General features: G+C 43.7%; 1 protein-coding gene across 2 annotated transcripts in view; it reads right to left on the reverse strand.

Annotated features, from left to right (window-relative positions):
* The window catches only part of SAV1 (salvador family WW domain containing protein 1), a 30,885-nt gene extending 11,802 nt beyond the window's left edge, over window positions 1-19,083 (reverse strand). The window contains exons 1-4 of one of the 2 annotated variants that reach the window (XM_090034343.1): window positions 18,858-19,079; window positions 16,745-17,188; window positions 6,506-6,776; window positions 2,689-2,832 (exon numbers count right to left, since the gene is read on the reverse strand). In XM_090034343.1, coding sequence (XP_089890469.1) covers window positions 2,689-2,832; window positions 6,506-6,776; window positions 16,745-17,188; window positions 18,858-18,951 — 953 coding nt within the window. In that variant the 5' untranslated portion in view covers window positions 18,952-19,079. Of the gene's footprint in view, window positions 1-2,688; window positions 2,833-6,505; window positions 6,777-16,744; window positions 17,189-18,857 lie in introns of both variants that reach the window. The other variant, XM_090034344.1, reaches the window with a different exon arrangement.
* Between the last annotated feature and the right edge of the window lie 533 nt (window positions 19,084-19,616).

Below are 19,616 nucleotides of genomic sequence, written 5' to 3' on the forward strand. Positions count from 1 at the left end.
GACCTGGCCTAATCGCATGACAATTTGTGAGCAAAATCATGACAGAATAGATTGAATGATCATATCTGAAGTTCTCAACCTTGAGCTAAAGACAAATGTAGAATGCATGCTGGCTATGTTAAGCCTTGAACAAAGGTTATAACAAACAACAAGAATGCACTGTTGTAGGCAGCAATGATTAAATCAAGGCTCCCTGACCAGTGGTTTGAATCGTGATTTAAATCATGATTCAAATCGATTTGATTTAAATCAAATCCACCCTACTCAGCTTCTAATCCAGACCCCCAATTAATAATATTCAAGTACCATAAGCAAAATAGGACAAGCTTCAGTTGCAGAGGGTGAGGTACACCTATCCAAAACCCACAGCCTAGTCTGGAGACTCACTGTGGGGGGATGGAAACCTAGGTTTGCATCCTTGCTCCACACAAGGCAGAGGATGAACTTGAACCTGTTGGTGTTTTACTGCTACAGAGCTCAACAACAGATGAACATTGTTTAAATTTGCCCTTAATCTCCAGAATGGGAGGCAATAAAGATCTTGACAATTCACTAAGACCAACCACCCAGGACCATGAGCAAACTGCTGCCTTTCATCCTCAGTTCTTCTAGCCTAAGGCCTGGGGGGGAATAGGCAGTTACCTTCTTCCAGTGGGTGTTATGAGGATTACAAGTGATTATGGTGTGCTGTTTCATGTGCAAAGGCCTATTAATAAAATTACTACCGGAACTCACCTCACACAAACTTAATTGGTGAGAGACTGCTGTGTTTACAGAGAAACTATTTCTTTTGAAATATGCAAAGCATTTTAATTCTGTAGACTAGCTCATTCTGTTCTAATTTTATCTTGGCCTACAGGACTTACTGAAACTGCTTGTTCCAGAAATGCAAGGAAAAGAATCCATCTGCCACACAATGAAACAGTTCAAAAATGCACTGTTTGGATACTCAAAATCTAAATAAAGAAATGCAGTTATGGCCAGCAGCTGTTTATAGGAAATGAGCCCTCTCATAGGTTACAGGAACTTGTCCCTGGTGCATAAGAATATTGTTGGAATTTAGGCCAATTTAAATCTTCACGAGTTGCTGGTAGGCTCAGTAGCCACAAGCAGCAATAAAATACATTAAAATTATGATTACTAGAAGCCTTTAAAAATACCTTAAAGCTGGATGCCACTGAAAGTCCTACCAAACCTGTAGATTTTCACAGACCTGTTTGCTGCTACAAGTCAATTTTTCACTCTTACAAGTTTATTTCATACTGAAAAATGTCATTAAAATGACGACCTGCACATTTGAAAACTGTTTTTCTTTTTATTGCTCACTTGCGACTGAGGCCTGAAACATCATACTTTGTTTTGCTAGAGTCACAAAATGTGTTCTGAGAAACACATTCTTACTCCTAATTCCTACCAGAGAATAATTCCTTTTAGGAGTATAATTATACACATTTTTAAATTTTGTTTAGTTAGCGGTAATTAAACTTTTTGGACAAGAGTGAAGGTTTTAACTGTAAGTCCAAAATTCTTAATTTTATTCTGAAATTTGTATAGACTGATTCCAAAAAGAACAAGTTTTAATTATTAACTTTTAATAATCAACCTTCTAGAAAAATGTTATGTGATTATGTTAGTCTTGGATCAAGACACAGTAAAACTAAACCTGACACTCCTCACTCTTCAGCTTGTTTTTTAACAAATCTGTGTGAACAGTAAGGGACCACTGCAGTTTTTATATAGCCTTCCTAAAATGCACTGTTTGCCAACACTTTTCTCCAAAGAAAGAAGAAAGGTTTTCATTTAAAAACTCCAAGATACAGGTCAAAACAGTGTTCTTATATGCTATTTATTTATTTTACACATTATTATGATTAAAGGATTAAGACTCCCCTACTTCCTGTAGACTACAGAAAGTGAAAAGTCACACTCTCTTGTGTGTGGGGGGGGTGATGGTTTTGAACATCCCGTTGTACTTAGTCTTAGGGTTTTAATGCCATTTGACAGTTGCCTTTGGGTTGCAAGTCAGAGGCTGGAGATGGAAGAAAGAAACCTCACCTCAGGATCCAGAGGACCCAAGAGTCTCAAATATTTGTGATCCATGAAGGGTAGTCGTATTACTACCTTGATGCTTCATGATTGTACTTAATACACATGACTCCAGAAAACTGAATTGGGCCTGATGCTTGGATCCATGCTTGTTTGTCGGACTGTATCTCCCTTTCATGCCTCTCTCAGCCCTTTTCCTCTGCCTAAGAAAGAAAATTTCTCAAGATGGGGTTAACTACCAGTCTAGCACAACAGCCAAAGATGAGCAGAGGTCAGATCTAGGATGCACACTTACCAGGCCTGGCAGTGCCACACAGAAAACCCAGTGTGTGGCTCTCAGCAGACTGGCTCCTGGGTCAGAAGCAACATAGCTGCATCTGCACAGCATTGAGGGCATGCTCATTAGAGCTTTCTGAACTGAGACACCATGCTAATAAACTGGTCTCCACAACTTTTGCCTGTGGTAACTTATGAGCTTCCCAGTTGAAAGGACTGACTGTAATTTCCTATATTTTATTTTACTGCTGAGAGCATACCTAAGAAATGAGCCAAATCATTTTACAACATGCAAAAAGGCTGCTTTGCAAATTTCTTGTTTTTCAACATACAGGCATTTTCTGAGAAAGGAAAAAAAATACTTACTTTACAGGAGCCCTGGCATAGACCTGTAGCCAGTCTGGAATCTCTGCAGTGTGGTACGGATTTGCAGGTACTAGGAGGGGCTGGCTTTTTTCAGCTTGCTGAGGCTGATAGGTCACTGGAGGAGGTTGATCGTATCGGGGAACACTATATGAAGAATAATATAGAGATAAACAACAGATTTCTATTAAACTAGGAACCTCAAAAAGCAGTAACTTAAGCATATTAGAAGCATGAATTCTGAACAAAGTGTCAATCAAAAATGTTGATTAATCCAGTCATTTATGGACTGGACTAATCAATGGGAGTCATACATACAGACTGATGGTACCGTTGCATAGTGGGTTTAATTCCAGCCTTCTTTAACTGGGAGAAGACCCTTCTATAGTGGTTTTTAGTAACTGTATTACTACTCACAAATGTAATCATCGCTACAAATCTATCATCAGATTGTAAAAATTCATCGTGCAGTACTTCACCTCCTGCAGTTGTTACTGCAATGGGATCTCAGTCTAAATAAAAACAAAAATGATTTTAAAAAGTATGGAGTGCTGCCACGCAACACCCCATGCTGCCGCTGTTCTGTCTTTTCTCACTTGGCCTCTGTTGTAGTGGGGAGTAAGGCCACCACTGCCATGCCGGCCTCCCCCCACCCTCTCCCTCGCTGCTTCATGCTCATTTTTTTTTTTTTTTTTTTTAGAACAAATACATTCTTGTGACATTTGGTATAAGCTCTTCCAACAAAAATGTCTTTTGTTTTAAAGTTGTTCCACATTGCAACTTCCCTTCTCAGATAAAGAAACAGTAGGAAAGTTAGTGCACATGCACTAAAGGGCATATTGGAGAATACTAACAAAAAAGATCACAAAATATAAAATTTTGGTCTGATAAAATTTGGACTATGATCTTGGAGAAGAATTAACTCGTGCATATGGCAACAAAAGGGCCCCTTCAGAAACAACATGTTATTGATGTGAAAAGTCAACTGGAAGGTAATACTTAACAGTGGTCTCTTCCTGTAAATTGCCTTCTGTCTCTAAAGTTTCTTGTTACTGAATGCTGATAGCAAAAGGACGATGCTTAGTGAGGGCTAAGGATGTGGTCATCATGGGGGACCTGAACTTCCCAGACATCTGCTGGGAGGAGCAGTCAGCCAAGTCTGATCGCTCACGTCGGTTCTTAGCCAGAGTGCAGGACCTCCATCTAACCCAGGAGGTGCACAGTCCCACCAGGGGAGACGCCTTGTTGGACCTGGTGCTGGCCACGGGTGATGACCTGGTGAGGGGGCTGCGGGTGATGGGCCACCTGGGAGACAGTGATCATCGCTTGCTGGAATTCACCATCCAGCGTAAGGTGGCAAAGGGCTGCAGCAAGGCAACAGCCCTAGACTTTAGGGGGGCTGACTTCAACAAGCTAAGGAGGATCGTTGGGGAAGCGCTGAGGACCCAGAGGGGAAGGGAATCAGATGTCGAAGGTGAGTGGTTGCTCCTTAAGGAGACGATCCTCCATGCCCAAAGGGAGGTAATCCCAACAAGGGTCAAAGGGAGCAGGAGGGCACATAAACCCCCATGGCTCACTAAGAGCATCCGGGAATGTCTCCTTGCTAAAAGGGAGGCATATACCCAATAGAGAGATGGGGTCATCACCAAGAAGGACTATGTTACAGTCGCCCGAGGATGTAGGGGGGCAGTCAGGAGGGCCAAAGCAGAGTTGGAGATAGGACTAGCTTCCCGGATTAAGGACAATAAGAAGTCCTTCTTCAAATACATAGGGGGTAAAAAGAGGGTCCCGGGTAATGTGGGGCCCCTGCAGGACACGATGGGCAACTTAGTCATCACGCCAGATGACAAAGCTAACATATTTAACGATTTCTTTGCCTCTGTCTTCCTAAGTAGGGACCAGTTCAGCCACCTCCCTGCTGGGCCCCCCTCGGGCCCTGAGAGAGACACGCCTGGGCCAGGGGTTAGCGAGGAGTTAGTTAGGGTACTACTGGAGAGGCTGGACGTGTTCAAGTCCGCTGGTCCGGACGATCTTCACCCTAGGGTTCTACAGGAACTGGCCGAGGTCATTGCGGGACCCCTGGCGCGGCTCTATGAGCACTCGTGGTGCTCTGGCGAGGTGCCGGAGGACTGGAAGAGGGCCAATGTGGTCCCTATCTTCAAAAAGGGAAAAAAAGAGGACCCGGGAAATTACAGGCCAGTTAGTCTTACCTCAATCCCGGGTAAGCTCTTTGAAAAAATTATCCTGGCACACATCCAGGAGGGCCTTGCGGGGGAATGCATGCTCAGGGGCAACCAACATGGGTTCATCAGTGGCAGGTCTTGTCAGACCAACCTGGTGGCCTTTTACGATCAGGTCACCAAATCATTAGACGCAGGGGTTGCTGTGGATGTAGTCTTTTTGGACTTCCGGAAGGCTTTCGACACTGTCTCTCACCCTGTCCTCATCAAAAAGCTGGGAGACTGTGGTGGCGATGCCCACACGGTCAAATGGGTCGCCAACTGGTTGGAGGGCCGCACCCAGAGGGTGGTAGTGGATGGGTTCTTCTCGACCTGGAAGGATGTGGGCAGTGGGGTTCCGCAGGGCTCGGTCCTCGGGCCCGCACTGTTCAACATCTTCATCAGTGACTTGGATGACGGGGTAGAAAGCACCCTGTTCAAGTTTGCTGATGACACTAAGATGTGGGGGGATGTGGGTGCACTAGAAGGGTGCAATAGGCTACAAGCTGACCTTGACAGGTTGCAACGGTGGGCGGATGAGAATAGGATGGGGTTTAACACTGATAAGTGCAAGGTGTTGCACATGGGGAGGAAGAACCGGCACCACACTTACAGGTTGGGGAACTCCCCTCTTGCCAGCACGGAGACGGAAAAGGATCTTGGAGTCGTCATTGACTCCACGATGAACATGGGCCGGCAGTGTGGGGAGGCAGTCAAGAAGGCCAACCGCACCCTGTCATGCATCCACAGATGCATCTCGAGCAGGTCCAGGGAGGTGATCCTCCCCCTCTATGCGGCACTGGTCAGGCCGCAGCTGGAGTACTGCGTCCAGTTCTGGGCGCCACACTTCAAGAGGGACGTGGACAATATGGAAAGAGTTCAGAGGAGGGCCACTCGTATGATCAGGGGTCAGCAGGGCAGGCCTTATGAGGAGAGGCTACGGGACCTGAACCTGTTTAGCCTCCACAAGAGAAGGTTAAGGGGGGACCTTGTGGCCTGCTACAAACTGGTCAGGGGGGATCAGCAGGTATTGGGGGAGTCCCTGTTCCCCCGTGCGCTGCCAGGAGTGACCAGGAATAACGGTCACAAACTGGCGGAGGGTAAGTTTAGATTAGATATTAGGAGGCGCTACTTCACAGTCAGGGCGGCTAGGGCCTGGAACCAGCTTCCAGGGAAAGTGGTGCAGGCTCCTAGCCTGGGGATTTTTAAAAGGAAGTTAGATGAGCACCTTGCCGGGGTCATCTGACCCCGGTGCTCTTTCCTGCTAAGGCAGGGGGTCGGACTAGATGATCTACCTAGGTCCCTTCCGACTCTAGCTACTATGAAACTATGAAACTATGATGCTTAGTTTGCTGGTAACAATATTCTGTGCTCTGAATTTACGCTAAAATAAACCTAACCTCGGGAAACAAAGCCTCAACATTATCTCCCTTTATAACTGAAAGTCAGGAACCAGTAAATGAGTAAGACTGCCATCGTGACAATAAAACATCTCTGATACATTACTATGGAGACAAACGCCAGATCTAAAAAGAAATCAAGCCGATTAGCACTTGATAACATTACAAAGCCACCAACAAAATCTAATGTTGGTATCATACCTGGGAGCACATGGATGTTTGTACTGAGCTCGTTTATTGATGTGATCCACGTAATAGACTCCAAATTCTGCTGACTCAACTCTCTCCCATCCCGGAGGCAGTCCCTCACGCTCAAGTGGATGACTCCAATGCGTTGTATTAGTATTATGATCTATGTAGTATTTCCTTCCTCTAATAGTCCAGTCCACTGACCAGCCAGGGGGAAGAGGTAAATCTTCAGTACTGTGATTTGTTAGATTTCCTAAAGATGTAGCAGGAACCCTCCCAATACCTGAATGAAAATGAAAAAGTTCAAATGCCAGCAATTAACATGCTTTCAAAATAATGTAAAAATACTTTCCCAGGGAAAGCAATAAAAGATAACCTTCTAGATGAATCATGACACAAAAATCGCTGCAGTAGATTTATAACCTACATGTTTACACACCATTTTTCACTAACAGATTAGAAAGTGGAAGAATTGAAATGAAATGCTAATTACTGAGTAATTAAACTGCCTGCCCCAACTGATCAGTGACAAATGGAGCTGTAACCTCTCTGTAAATTAGGCCTTACATCTCCATCCCCTGCCAAAAACATTCGGTTTTTGCTTAATGAACATTTGACACTAGGAGCTCTCCATTTTACTCATAATGGATGCCTGATATTGGAGCAGTTTATCAAAGCTTCCTAGCTTTGCATTTTGCATTTACTGGAAACAGAAACCATGTCTGGTTGCTGGTGCTTGGGTGACCTGCTTTCACTAGACTTGGAATTCACTTTTTCCATCAGAAATTCATGTAGCAATAAACAATGAAGCTACCTCCAGCAGATATAAAGAACATAGCTGAAAATGTAAAACACACAGTGACCCAACCAAAAAATTTCACGAGTTACCACCTTTCATTCTCTAGTGGTTTGCAACTCTGAAAAAGCATATGTTCAACTTCAACTCTTTCACATACCTTTAAAATATAGATTCATTTTTTTTCCTGTTAGTGTTATTTTTGCATTTTTAGTTGGATACCTTTGGGGGGGGGGTTGGGCATATAACACAAATAAAACAGACAATTTTGGGGGAGGAAAAGCAGAATGCAGGAAATGTTTTTCCAGTCACAGCAAGAGTGGCAGCATGACGCAGTTCTTTACTATCATTATTTATTTATGTTAGTTCCTTTTAAATAAAGTGACAGTACCACATACCGAGCTTCATCAGCATACTACCTGCAGCTTGCTGCTTCGGGCATGAGCTACAATAATTAGGCTGTGACAGGGTTAACACAGGACTCCACCCCTCCAGCTTATTGAGCCAGACATAAAAGGCAGTCACCTTTGCATGCACAACAGCTCCAAGTTTGCATCTTTTCCAGTGAAGAAACCAGCCTCCCTGCTTAAGATATGTACCCCAATTTTTTGGGGGAAAAGGTGCATGTTGTTTGTAAGAGAATATGGTATTTCTCTGGCTGTTAGGAAATCCAGATTTGTTACTTTTAAAATCTACACAATAAATACATGCCACTAGATACTAGCATTTCCCAACTAGCTGGTAACTGTCTTACTAATAGAAGAGAAGCAAGGGGTTTTTTGGTGGTATTTTTTACTGGACCAACTGTATAGTTGGGAGAAATGTTAAGACAAGCTTCTGGGCACAAAAGTGACACTTTTTACCCAAGAGCTTGTCTAACATTTCTCCTAACTATACAGTTGGTCCAATAAAAGATATCATAAAAAAACCTCACTTCTTGCATACTTCCTGACCATCACAGCTACAGCCCTAATATTAGATTTTCAAGTGAACTGCATTGAAGAAGTTAGCTTTTTCCCCTCTCTCAGAAGTTAAACAGCCAATTCAAAAACAGCACCAGTGTTTCCACAGATTAAATACTGCTGCAGCTTCGGTTTTTCAGAAATTACATATCCAATTGTGTCCATACTATGTACCGTATACATACAAATGCACTTTAGCGGAAGGGGTGGGCAGGCAGCTAGGGAACAGGTACAGTCCTCCTCATCCAAAAAATAGCACTAAAAAGGACCTTTCTTGTATGCCAGTTAACACAAAAGAAAATGCTGAAGCCAGAAGAATGTCAGCATTGCTCTTTTGCTTCTCCATTAACTATAGCAAACACAGTTAGTTTGCACTCAGCAATGATTCTGCTTGGACTACACAGACCTTACGACAATTTGTTCAGAGAACTGCATGGAACTGGAAAGATACTCTTTTCTATTACCTGAGTCATTTACACATAGGGCAACACAGGTCCTGGAGTAACAATTCAACTGATTTTCAGTCTAAAATATTAGCTATGAGCAATAAGGTACTGGGAGAAGTTGTAGTGTTGTTGTAGCCTTGATGATCCAGGGAACGTATGAGGCAAGGTTTTTTTGGAATATCTTTTATTGAACTAACTGCTAGGTACTTGGACAAAAGGCCTCAATGCTTTTCTTTGAGTGAGCACTGACCTTGGAAATATTTCCACTCTCCAATAAGATATTTCTAGACATATTACACCTTGGTCTATTATCCTGAATTACACTATTTTTACTGTCTATTACCTTTACAAAAGGAAAGTGAAAAGTTATATCTCAAGTACTGATCCCAAGAAGAGACCTGGCACCCTGGAACCTGATTTCTTATCCAGGCGTGGAGAAGGAGCAACAGCAAAGAGACTTCCTGATCCCTTTCCATTATCAAGGTTAGAGACCCTACATGCCATTATGTCAAACAGTTCCTGTTTTCATTTGCAAGAGGAAATACAAAAGGCCAAACCACTTGAAAAGATACTGGACTTCAGATAAACAAAGCCAGTATTTTCTCCAGCTAATGGGACTGTTATGTTTGAGATTACTGGGATGTGTAAACAAAAATTGCTTATAATATCAGCATCAGCAGGGGATTTAAATACGTGTACATTTTGCTCTGAGAAAGAACCTCAGCCCAAGTATAAACACTGGCCTCCCTTTCAGTTTACATCTAAAATGAGCACATGTCCAAATCTTATTTTACTCCCTCCCCACTTCAATTCCCGAGTAATTTAAGCAACCAGTATGTGTGTATACACCCCCCCCCTTAAAATAGAGATTACCGTTTTCAAAAACTGGATTTACAATGTTTTAGATGGAATTAAAGGTGATCCTAGAAGTTGTCTAGGTACAGCAGGGGTCCACAGTAGGCAGGCAAGAGTCAAAAGAAGGAAAAATATTTGTTTGCCAAATATGAAGTCTGTAGGCTTGAAAGCATGCCCCATCAGAAAAGCAAGACCTTTGTTTTATTAAAAAAAATCATAGCTACAATATTTTCATGAGATATCAGACCTTAAACTATCCCTAGATCCCTCAATTCTTCAAAACTGTTTTGGAGCCATTCATCAACTTACTAAAGCAAGCAACAGATCAATGTAATAGTTAATACCTGGGTAAAAAAGTGACTGAGATGAAGCAATGAATGTTTTGTTGGAACATAGGCTAGAAATTGATGTTGCTGAATGAAGGGGATCAGGTATGCCACAATGCGTCATGGGTGATCTACTTCACTGGGTGAAGTGCATTGCGCCTTGTCCCGTCCTCGATGGTGCAGGACAAGGGGCAATGTGATTTCCCTGCTTTCCCACTCCAATCCAGCCCTGTGGTCACAGGGAGTGGTCTGTCCCAGTGGGGAAAATGGGGCTTCTGCCTGCTCAGCCACACTTGCTCCTGTGATTTCAAGGAACAGTCTGGCTAAGTGGGGAAAGCAGGGCTTTCCTGTTTATGGAGAGACACCCTGAGATCCAGCTTGGGCTGGCTAGAAAGTACAAGAAGCTCAGGCTGCCCATACTCTCCCACCACGATAAAGTGGCCGTTTATTACTACCTGTTGGCGTGCATGCCACTGATTTTCCTTTGATGTTGTTCAATGAAGGGTAGCAGCGTCTATCTGCTAACAATTTGTTATGGTACCACAAATGAAACAACAGGTAATGTCTGTTTCTACCCTGTGTCCAATTCGGTACAGAAACCTATTCTTCCTATGAAGTAAAAGACTATACATTTTTCCTGAAAGCATAAAACACTTGTATTTTCTTGGCAGGGGAATAATAGAAATGATAAGAATTCAGGTGATTTTCATAGAGTATAGTTACTGATGACTTTTAATTTGTTTTGGCACTTAACTTGGTAATCAACTTACTACTATAGCTTCTATAATTGCAGCTGTAGAAAAATCAAAAATAGATTATATGCACTGCTTTTTGCTTATAACAGCCTTGCAGAAGAAACAATCTGCAGGTGCTTCCTTGAAGTGAGACTATATAAATGTATATCAAAAATATTCCCTGCTCTAATTTAGAACAATATACTTTGAGATTTAAAAAAAAAAAAAGGCTAGAAACATAGAAGTATCAGCTGCAGAAGCTGGCATTAAATTTATCTAATCTTTTTCAAACTGTTGGTGGAAGAGGTACATCAAAGGAAGAGGCATGATAAGAAAGAGGCATAACAAGGAAAAGGGTGAATTAAAATGGATGACGTTTCACTAAATTACTAGACCACTTGAAATATATACTGGCAACAGCAAGCAGTGCTGCATAATACCACCAGACAGGAGCATGCCTGGCAGTTTACAAACATGAAAGTGTCCCAAGCCCAGAGACACTTTCCATCTTAATAGGTACTATTTCTAAAACTGTTGTACCCAAAGCCCGCAAATGAGGATTTCTGCCCCACTGACACAGGCATCACACACCACACCATAAAGACAATCCATGCTTCAGTTTGATTCAGACAGATATGTTGAGGAACAAGTTAAAAGTTTAAGTTCCTGCAGAAGTGCAGCTGCAGATCTCATGCAACATGGAATCTGGTGCTCCTGTCAAAGGGTGGCACATTCCTGACCCTCACAATTGCTGAAATAGAGAAACGGAACTCCTCCACATGCCATGGTTTCTTTTGTTTGTATGCTTTTAAACATGCTCTTGCCTTCAACTTCTCAGTTCTCATGGTACTTTCCTAGGTTACAGCCTGATCACTCTACTACTTGCACAACATGCCTTATTGTTTCTCATTCTGACCCAGAATTGCTTTGCCCAAATGATTAACATTGTTTTAGTCCTGTTCAAAGTCTAAGCACTGTTTACTTGGTTTAAAAGTTGGGTTCTCTCACAAGGACCTTGTGACAACATTACCAAGGCTCAGGAGCAGTAGACAAAAAGGGGCCTCCAGGGCCACTGAAGCAATGACCTACAAATGCAGATGACTAAGTAGAAAAATCCCTCCCATCCACCAAAACCATAACCTCTTTTATAGGCCTGCAATCCCATTTCAGCCTACATCACTGGAAACCATCTATTCTCATTTGCCATTTCGAATTTTCGCATTTCTACACATTTTGGTTTTACTCTTGTGTTCAGAAAGCTCAGTACTGCTTTATCATACACAGCTTGACTTTCTCTTCCTTTTTTTTTTTTTTTAACCACACTGTCCTTACCTTAACTGTCTGAATTAACTGGCAACTAATTGCAAAAAGTTTACATGCTGCTGCAATGAAGAAAATTCCTGCTGAATCCAGCCTGCTATTTTAAGGATGCAACTATATATGCATAGGAACAATGATTATTTTTATCACCCATATCTTAAAATGGAAGATACTGCCAAGTTTTCGGCCAGGCCTATAGCAAATCATATTCTCAATACCTTCAGCAGTGCTTATTGAAAGACAGACAAAAGAAAAGAACTCCTTTACAGTACAGTACTAATTCCCACTGAATATATCTGCAATGCAATACTGCAGCAAAGTGATAGCAAAAGTTCATGACAGGTATGCTGAACCTTTTGGTTTTGCATCGCCTCTGCCCAACCCCACATGCCAGCACTGGGCCCCTGTGCAGCTCCCCATCTTGTGTGCTCCATCTATTGTGCGGTGCCATGGCACATGGGGCGCCTCACAGACCAGATTACATGATGTCAGGGCTGGATCTGGCCTGCAGCCTGGGGGGTTGAACACCCTTGGGTCCAAGATGCCTTTCAACTCAAAATCAGGCCCTCAAATATACAAACATGACAGAAACAGCAAAATAGGGGGCTTGCACAAACCAAAGGGGTTTTGTTATAAAAGTAGCCTGCTTGGAAAAAGTGGGAAAGAGAAATCTATACTGCATGTGTGTCTCAGTTCTGCTCTAGGTCATCTTCCACCAGGCCATTTGATTGGTCAGAGCAGAAGGTGAGAAGAAAAGAACATAGAGGCTAAACAAAAACGGGAAAAATGCAGAGAGATTGTCAGTCATCAAGGTTTGTATTGTGCTGAAATTGCACAGGCACAAATTTTACACCCACAATTGTTCCACCAAACATGAAGGGTGTGGGAGGACAAGTGCAGCCTAGTAAAAAGCCCTTGAGCTCTATTTTTGTTCAGTTCATATATCCTGAGCATTCATACCCTATTTAGAATTTATTTTAGCTATGAAGTCAACTATTACTGTTACTAGGTCATTCTACTCATCACCCCCCGAAAATTAAAAAAAAAAAAAAAAAATCATTGAACATACTTCCAGAAGGTAAGGCTTTTTTGCTTGTGGGTAGGATGATTCCAAAAACATCACATAAGAAACAGCATTAAAAGAAATGGAAAAAGCAGCAAAGACAAGCATTAAGCAGAAGTCATATTTTTTCAATAACATTTACAAAAAACAAGCTTACTGAGACAGTACAAAATGATCCTATTTGCCTTTTAACCTTACTGCTTAACACTTTTCTTTGCTCCCCAGTTGCATGACTCATCTTACAATTATGGAAGGACACAATTTGACAGGAGGAGCATTCACTCTCATTATTGCTCAGCATATCCACTGTTTGGATAGTCATTTTTCTCCTCCAACACAATATACCTGAATGCCTAAAATACATTTCTGAAAAGTCCCACCTGAAAGCTCAGTAGCTTTTACTGCACAGGTTTGAGTCTTATCTATAAAAGAGCAGACCATTCAGATGACCTGGTCATAATCTAGTTTCAAGCCACTATATAGACAATAAATTTCGGGAAAAAAATTGGGGGAAAGATAGTTACATTTACTGAGATGTTAAGTATCAGGTGGCTAACGCACCTGACGCCAAGAAGTGTCAGACAGATGGCTAAAGTTGGGAAAAGAAGAAAAATCAGAAGGGAGAGATTCCAGAAGGGAAGGGTTAAAATACAGGGGGTGACTCAGAATCAAACAAGAGTGGAAGAGAGCTGAGGAAAGTTTAGGGAAGATCCTGTTTTTAAAACAGTAAGGTCCTAGGCTGAGAAAGATATAAAGCCAAAGAAAGTGAAAGATGGAGCTGGGAACATTTTGTCTACTGCAGTGAAATTTAAAGTGGCGTATTCTGCAGGTAAGAAAGAGACTGCTTTCCGTAAGAGGAATGATCATCCATTTTTGCTTCTCTCACTAGCCAAGCAGAAGAAAACTGCTTATATTCCTGTCTGCTTCTGGCACAAAACAGCTGTAAAGTTATTAAACATTTGTCAGTTTTAAATACTGCTCAATAAACAATAAAATAGGGGAGCACTTGGCAAGAAAGACCCACATTGACTGGATTCCAAGACAAGGTTTTGCTGCCTGCTTCCCCCTCTCCAGAATACCTTTTACCACCCCTGCAATCTCAGGTCCCTGCCCCTTCCCACCCCCTCCCATGGCCTCCTCACTGCCAAACCACTTACAGGTTCCATCCCTGCCCCAACCTGGACCATGGAGCACATTTACTGCAACCTTAGCCTAGCCCAGTAGCAGCAACTAGCTCCAGCCCCAGGCAGACTAGAGGGGGAGTGGAGTGGGGGGGCAGGCACAAGAGAGGCAGCAGGGGAGCAAATGGTAGGGGTGGAGCAAAGGGCAAGCTGTTTGAACCTCCCTCCCCACTGGCTCCCACTCCCCAGCTGCCCCCCCATCCCTACTTTTTGCACTGTAGCTGGGGGGAGGGGAGGGGAAGGATGAGAGACATGATACACACACAAATTTAAGATGACCCACCAATAAATACATTCTACACATGGAAAACTATAACTAATTTATAAACTGTTCCATGTACAGAATCTAATCATTGGGGGACTTGTCTTCAATTCTGTGTCTTCTTGGATTTGGGTAAATATGGTAAATGGCAGAAGCTCCTCTCTGAATTCTAGCATCAAGTGAGGTACAGTAGGGGTGAAATAAAATTCTCTTCTAAGAGCTTTCTGTGCAGCTCTTACACAAATAGCTGAACAGGAAAGAGCAGAAGCAAATGGGAAACTGAGACTCTGAAACTATGTTTGGCCAGACAATATAGGCACAACACCTATAACTGCTTTTAGTTTGTAGTAGATTGAAACTGAGGCATTTCTCCAACCCACACAACCATGTTCACCTCAAGGTCTGCATTTCTAATATAAGAAATAAGCCTGCTCGTCCTCAAGTATCAACATTTCCTGAATTTTTGTCCACTTTATATTAGCATTCAAGTCACTTTCAACATTGTTCTGAAGCATCCATTGGTGAAATATTAGGGGTGCACCAAGAAGGATTTTTTTTGAATGATACTGATGACCAATTATTAACCAGCCATATTGGCCAATACCAATCTGATTACTGATATGCAGCCCAGCAGCTTGGAGAGCAGTGTCCAGCTGTTAAGTCTGTTGGGGGAAAGGGTGGAGAGAGGGAGGGAGGGCAGAGCAAGGCAACCACGATGAGGGAGTGAGTGGGGTAGGGGCAGGTGCTGCCCAGCTGGGGTGGGGCAGGGCGAAAGGACAGAGCATAGGGCAGCTCATCTGGGGGGCATCAAGTGCACAGCCCACACTGCACACAAATCCAGGGGGGCACAGGACCCCTGTGCCTTCCCCAGGGGTATGCACAGCAGCATGAGCTGTTGCGCCCCCCAGGACAAGTTGCCCACAGCTTTGTCCCGTGCCCTGTGCAGCCCTGGCTGAATAGTGCCTGCCCTGCCCCAGCCCCACTGCCTCTCTCACTGTGGCGGACTCAATCTGCTCCCCACACGCCCCTTTCACCTCACAGACTTACCGGCCAGACACTGCTCTCCATGCTGCTGTGCTGCAATCCTGGCTGCATGCATGCACGCGGCATTTATCAGTGACATTATTGGCCACACCGCCCAAAAAAGGCTGATTGCTGATAATATTAATTTTCCTTTTATCAGTGCCGATATGATATGGACTGATGCATCAGTGCACCACTATGAAATATGTTTTTCAGCAATATCCCCTTTTCCTAGAATCAACAGTTTTTAATGACTGGTTGCTACAAGTGAACAGGAACACATGACTTACATAGATGACTACCAATCCAAGTCTAGACAGGTCAGATGTATTGTGTTACATAACATTTAGCAAAGGCAAATAAAGTTGTTCAAATGTTTTCACATTAAAGTTGCATCATTTACAGACTTAAAACAGTAATGCCAGCATTTCTCTTTGGCATTTAGCTGTCCTCCTGACTCACGACCAAATAAAAAAGTCTTCTAAAACAAAAGCATAACTTTCTTAAGTTACGAAAGTTCCACACACAAGGTCAGTGACCTTAAAATCTTGACATTCTTGCTAGCTGTTTTCTTAGAGATGGCAGATTTGCATTTTTTGCTCACAGCTTGCATGTAAAAAACAACTGACAATGCATTTCATTCTGAAAATACACGATGCACAATTTTAAAATGGTTCTTTAAACATCCTCTCTGTTCAAAGAAGAGTTCTAATGATTCATGATATAAAACTAAGTACAACTTGTTTCCCTTTTAAAGGTCAACTTCCTATGGCAGAAGGGCTCCAGAAATGCAGCAAACCCAGAAAGATTTTTCACCAATGGAGTATTCTAATATTATAAAAGCCTAGGTCTGTCTGTCTGTCTGTCTGTCATGCTTTATTCGCCCTCTGATTGGCTGACAAACAAAGGTTACTTGGCTGCTGAAAAAGTGCTATGAAATAGTTAAGATTTTAAAAAAATAAAAACACAGTACTAAGGTTAAGTCTAGACAAATAGGAGGTATGTTCACAGTATGAAAGACAACAGGTCTTTCAAATACATTTTAGCCTTTTTTTTTTTATTACACAGACATTTCCCTCCATTTTCTTCTCTTCAATACAATATATGCAGTGTTATTATCTGGCTGCCATAAATGTAAACAAGCAACAAATCCTGCTAAACCACTGCCATTAAAAGAGGATTTGTAGAGTGCAAACTTTCACTAAAACACATGCGCAGCAGCTTAAAGAAACATTTCCAGAGCAAAATTACTTTTCATGTATTATTTAAAGAAAACCACTTGCCTGAAGTGTGTCTCCCATGGTTTTGTGACATCCTTTGGAAAAGATCATTGTTGTGTTCATAATATCTATAGTCCTCATGTACACGATCATTTAGTTGACGTCTCCTTTGTCCATCAAAAAAATGATCATAGTAGTAACGGGCCCCTGTATCTCCATTTTCTGAAACAGAATTAGCTTCCGTTAGAAATGACTGGGAGGAAGAACCGTATTCCCGAGGAACGTCAGCCAAACTTCTTGCAAGATATGAAGGTGCAGATAGGCGGTTGCTTTCTCGTCTCATTATTTCATGAGGTGGCCTCTGAACTGGAGTTCTAAGGAAACTCTGGTTTCTGGAAAGTATTCCATCCCCAACAGCAGAGTAGGCAGAAGAACTTGAGTCAGGGAGGCAGATATCCGTTCGTCTTGGAATGGTTGGACCATGACGAATAAACGAAGGCATCAGATCTGTAACAGAACCAGCATTACAATGCAAGCAAAAAACTTGATTCTAGCTATAAAATACAACCTAATTACATGGCCTATAAACACTTAACTGGGTTGATCTTAAAGCTAAAAACTTTATTCTAAAAATCAGGAAATTCAAAAGCTACAGTTTGGAGAGGAAGATAAGCTTGCTTGTATTGCACAAAGGCATACCATATTAAATAATTATTCTTAAAGCACACATCAAAGAAATTAATATTACCCCATATGTCTCTCTCAAAAAACTAGGAACATCTATTCCATGAAAGAAACTCAAAGTAACTGGTATTAAGCCACATAGGCCATGCCCAGACAAGAGAAGCCATGTGGTATGTGGCACTGCAAACAGATTTGCAGTGCCACATATCGCACGTTCAGGTATTTCCCGTGCTGCTACCTTGCAGCATGAAGGAGATCCTGGGGTGAAAAAAACCTGCATGGAAAAAATGCAAAGCAGTGCATGTGGCTGCAGCATGTGCCACTCAAAACCAGAGCCTGGTCCATTAGAGCCATAACCCGGCTGCAGGATCATGGCAGTTGTACAGTTGGCATGCCTGGAGGGTGCATGACATGGGTGTTCCCTGGGGACAAGTATACTGTGAACATTTATACATTTGCCCCAAAAAGCTTAGACTCTAAATACCTGAGACAGACCAAAGCAGCATGGAAAGTTTAAGAAACTAACACAGCAAAGTCATTTGGCAAGTCAGGTCATCTCTTCACTACCAGGGCGTCGTGAACCTCAGTACAGAATGCCATTACTGCATACTGATGAAGTGACCTGATGAAGGACATCTTGCATTCCCAAGACTCTCTAACTTTATCCCAACCCTGCAGTTGATCCAATAAGAGAGCTCACCGCACAAAATCCTTGCCCCTTTCCAGAAGGCATAGTAAAGAAAGTTACTATGCCTTCTGGAAACCACCCACCCCGCGTGGTAAACCTCCCATAGAAAGAAATCAGGCCAATTTGTTCTGCAACTTTAACATTTGTTTTGAATGACGCTTTAGTAGACAACATGCATAAACTTACACAAAAGTTATTACACATGAGAGCGTACAATCAGTTGTCGTTACTTCTCAACAAAACAGCCTAAGCGCCGACAAGTTTATAATGCATTCGGGGCATTTTCCATTCTCACCAGGAAGTTCAACAACAAAAGCTATGGATATGCTCATCCTTCAAGATGATCCTTGTGAAAATAAGATGTGGTCGACCGTTTACTGCAAGGTAAATAGCGACTCACCAGGTGCAGGGGTAGCTCAATATTACTCTTCTCCTGTAAGAATTACAGGGACTTTGCTTCTGCTAGATCACACAGGGAGAACAGGCTCACATGATAGTTACCGTATTGTGAAAAATGCTCTTTTTGGGCAATGAAGATAGTCTGAAAAACAAATGCCAACCCCAGGAGAGAGATAAACTACTCCCCGTATCAGAGCACAGGGAACACCGTCCATTTAAACACGTGTTCTACTTCTCTTTTGAGACCTTTTTATCCTGCCCGGGTGCTCGCAGAGCAGGAGGCCGGGGGCTGTGACTCCTGGGGGGCCGGGGGCCCACAGCCGCCTGGAAACATTTCGGGGCAGCCCTTGAGAGGATCTCGGGGCACCGGGTAGCCCCGCGGGCGGGCGGGAGGGGGACACTCACTGCGAAGCAGCGGGCTGGTCTCCTTCTTCACGTACTTGCCCTGCACCTCGCCCGGCTTCGACAGCTCCGCGCGCGTCTTCTTCCGCGACAGCATCCCCCCACCCCCTCAGAGCGCCGCGCCCGCCCCGGGGCACTCCCGGTCCCGGTCCCGGTCCCGGCCCCGCCGCTGCGCCATGTGCGGAGCCACCGCCACCTCCCACACTCGCCCCTCAGGGGCGCAGCCGCCGCCGCGCAGGTGCTGATGGGATACAGGAAGGTGGCCGACCGCCGCCCTGCGTCACAGCGCCGCCCTGCGGCCCGGAGGGTCTCGCATCCCGCCGCAGCCAATAGGAGCCAGTCTTTTCCCCCCTCTCCCCTCCCCGCCAACCGTCAGGAGTAGAACGTTGCGGGCCGGGGGTTCGGTGGCGGTTGAGGAGGGTGGGGGGGCACTTGCTGAGGGAGCCCAGTGCCGCCCGCCCCCCATAAACCCGCATGAGGGCTGTGGTTGCACCCCTAGACACCCCCCCCCACACACACGCACATCCACGAGGGCTGTTGTTGCACCCCTAGATACCTCTGCCCCCATGAGGGCTGTTGTGTGCGCACACACGCTGAGGGGGCTGTTCCTCTCAGTGGACACATCCATCCCCGAGGGCTATTGTTCCACCCCTGGAATATCTCCAGGCTGGCAGGGGAGAGGGGAGGCTCAGCCCACAGAGCCGGGTGGGTAGTGGTTCCCCAGGCTTACAGTGGGCCAGTATTTAAACCAACACATGCCAT

The sequence above is a fragment of the Crocodylus siamensis genome, chromosome 2 (assembly GCF_052110815.1).
Source record: "Crocodylus siamensis isolate JL-2025a chromosome 2, ASM5211081v1, whole genome shotgun sequence".
In the NCBI taxonomy this organism is placed as follows: domain Eukaryota; kingdom Metazoa; phylum Chordata; order Crocodylia; family Crocodylidae; genus Crocodylus; species Crocodylus siamensis.